At 40.0% G+C, this 2,211-nt stretch overlaps 1 protein-coding gene across 1 annotated transcript in view; it reads left to right on the top strand.

Annotated features, from left to right (window-relative positions):
• Positions 1-716, top strand: part of LOC103361174 (uncharacterized) — a 34,565-nt gene extending 33,849 nt beyond the window's left edge. Inside the window, exons 3-5 of the mRNA XM_008287189.1 lie at positions 31-156; positions 248-291; positions 383-716. Of these exons, the coding sequence (XP_008285411.1) occupies positions 31-156; positions 248-291; positions 383-499 (287 nt within the window). The 3' untranslated portion in view covers positions 500-716. The remainder of the gene's footprint in view (positions 1-30; positions 157-247; positions 292-382) is intronic.
• Positions 717-2,211: the final 1,495 nt, after the last annotated feature.

Genomic DNA, 2,211 nt, shown 5'->3' with positions numbered 1-2,211 from the left:
TAATGTTTCCTGGTGTCCGACTCTCCACAGATGCAGTGGACTCTCTTGTCTCTGTGCACGTCTTGTGGGGAGCTTTGGCAATCACCACTTTTCTGAGTGTTTTCCAGGCTTTCCTAATGTGCGTGATCCTCAAAAGAAACAGATTCAAACACACAGGTACAACGGCCGTTAATGGTTGTCACTGACCATATTGTCTAAACTTAACACAACATTGCAGTCAGAGCATTTCTTTTTCACTCTGTTTCAGAGTCGAGTTCAAGTCGTTCATCTCCTTCCACAACAAATGCAGAGGTGACTTTATTCAGATTTAACTACTGTATTAACATTTAAACATATTCATTGTGCAACATTGTGATTTTTTTACCTTATATTTCATCATTAGGGCGACCAAGATGAAGAAAACGTTCACTACGCAGCTTTGAAGCACGACAGGGTTAAAAGACCAAGAAGTCAGAGAAACAGAGAGACTGAATGTGTGTACTCGGGTATAAGGCAGTAGAGCTGGACATGTTTCTGATCTGTTTCTGTGCAATGCAGCACGCCTGTTACTGTTTCATATGTGGGCTGCAGTATTCAAGCAGAAGGGTTCAATATTAACTTCTACTCATTGTGTTCAATTTGTTGCCCAAATTACCAGCTTTGGCTTTTTTTTAACATAAAAATGTTCTGTCTATGATCTGGAATCAGAATTTTGCACTTTATAGTATTGCAATCTCATGTCAGTTGTTGGCTTGCTTTGATGATATGGATGGTTTGTAAAGGAACAGGTTGAAGGTTGAAGTCATGTTCTCTCTGGATTTAGCCAAAGTGTAATCATTTTGTGATGGATGCATTTTGTGAAGCAGAAATAAATTTGGATGAATAATTAGCAAACTCTTATGACTGTGAGTCTTAATGGATTTACTGTGTTTTATTCACAAAACCAGTAGATGGTATGTCAAGGTGTCACCTAAAGTAAGTCCTAAGAAGTCAAGAGGTTAGCCCCCACCGATGTGGTGGTATCTTTGACAATATGACATAAATATATGTGTGAAGCCATATAATCTTTTCAAGAGTTTAGTGATGTCAGTAATCAGAGACACAGTGGATGTTTTCCTTACACGACTGCATGGACACTGTGCTTTTTGTACAATCTGGAAAAACTTTAGACTTGGCATGAATATATGGGAGCACCTTCTTTGGTCAGATGAGACGAAGATATATTTGTTTCACTGAGATGGGGTCCAGCATATTTGGCATGAACCTGGTCAGGTATAAAACAGTGAATGTATCTGCCTGATAGTGACAAACAGAACGTGATGTTGTGTGGCTGCACAAGTGCACAAGGTGTGGGGGAGATGACATTTATATATTGCACTGTGAATGCCTGTAAATATACCAAAATACTCACTGACTAGATGACTCCCAGTCTGCAGAAGCTTGCAGATATTCCAGCATGATAATGACCAAAACCATCTATCAAGAATATCTATCAAGATATTTGTGCGACACTGGTATCCTCCAGAAAGAGGAGGACTGGGTTTGTCATCACAAATCAATGTAAACATGCATGAATATAACAAAGTCGACAAGAACTTAATGAAAGGTGTACTGGCTTGTGTCACATTGAGTTCTTACTGTGGGGCCTGTATTTTTAATACAATAAATCTAAACAGATAGTTTTCGATTTAAAATACTGGTCTGTTGTCAGCGAGTGATCAAGTAAGGACCCAAGTGCAGAAACTCACACACAGCAGGCAGGTTGTGGGAATAAAAAATGACGAAATGATGAAACGCCTGACACAGGGGGGCCAGTAAAGGGTGATCCAGGTATTATTCTGATTGAAAGTCCAAGGGATAACTAAAAACCAACTGAAAAACAGAATCCAGGCAACTGGAAACCCAAACAGGTACAACAACATAAGCTGGTAGCACACATGACGCACAAGGAGCAAATCAGGCAGCTAACAGGAAGTACATCAGGTAAGCACACAGTGTACAGAAAACACAATGCACAGCTCAGATACAGACAAAGAGTGATCCAGGTAGTAGGCAGGTGATCAACAGGATTTCAAACAGAGTCAACTGACAAGAAAGAAAGGAAGATGCAGGACTACATACAATCATGAGCAAAAGTTTACATACACCTGTAAAGACCATGTTTAACTCCCATAACTCAGTGCATAATACTACCACCGCCATGCTTGATGATAGGTCTGATGTTCCTGGAGT

The sequence above is a fragment of the Stegastes partitus genome, unplaced genomic scaffold, assembly GCF_000690725.1.
Source record: "Stegastes partitus isolate 25-593 unplaced genomic scaffold, Stegastes_partitus-1.0.2 Scaffold489, whole genome shotgun sequence".
Classification (NCBI taxonomy): domain Eukaryota; kingdom Metazoa; phylum Chordata; class Actinopteri; family Pomacentridae; genus Stegastes; species Stegastes partitus.
Note: the sequence above shows the minus strand (reverse complement) of the source record. Positions and strands in the feature narration are given on the sequence as shown.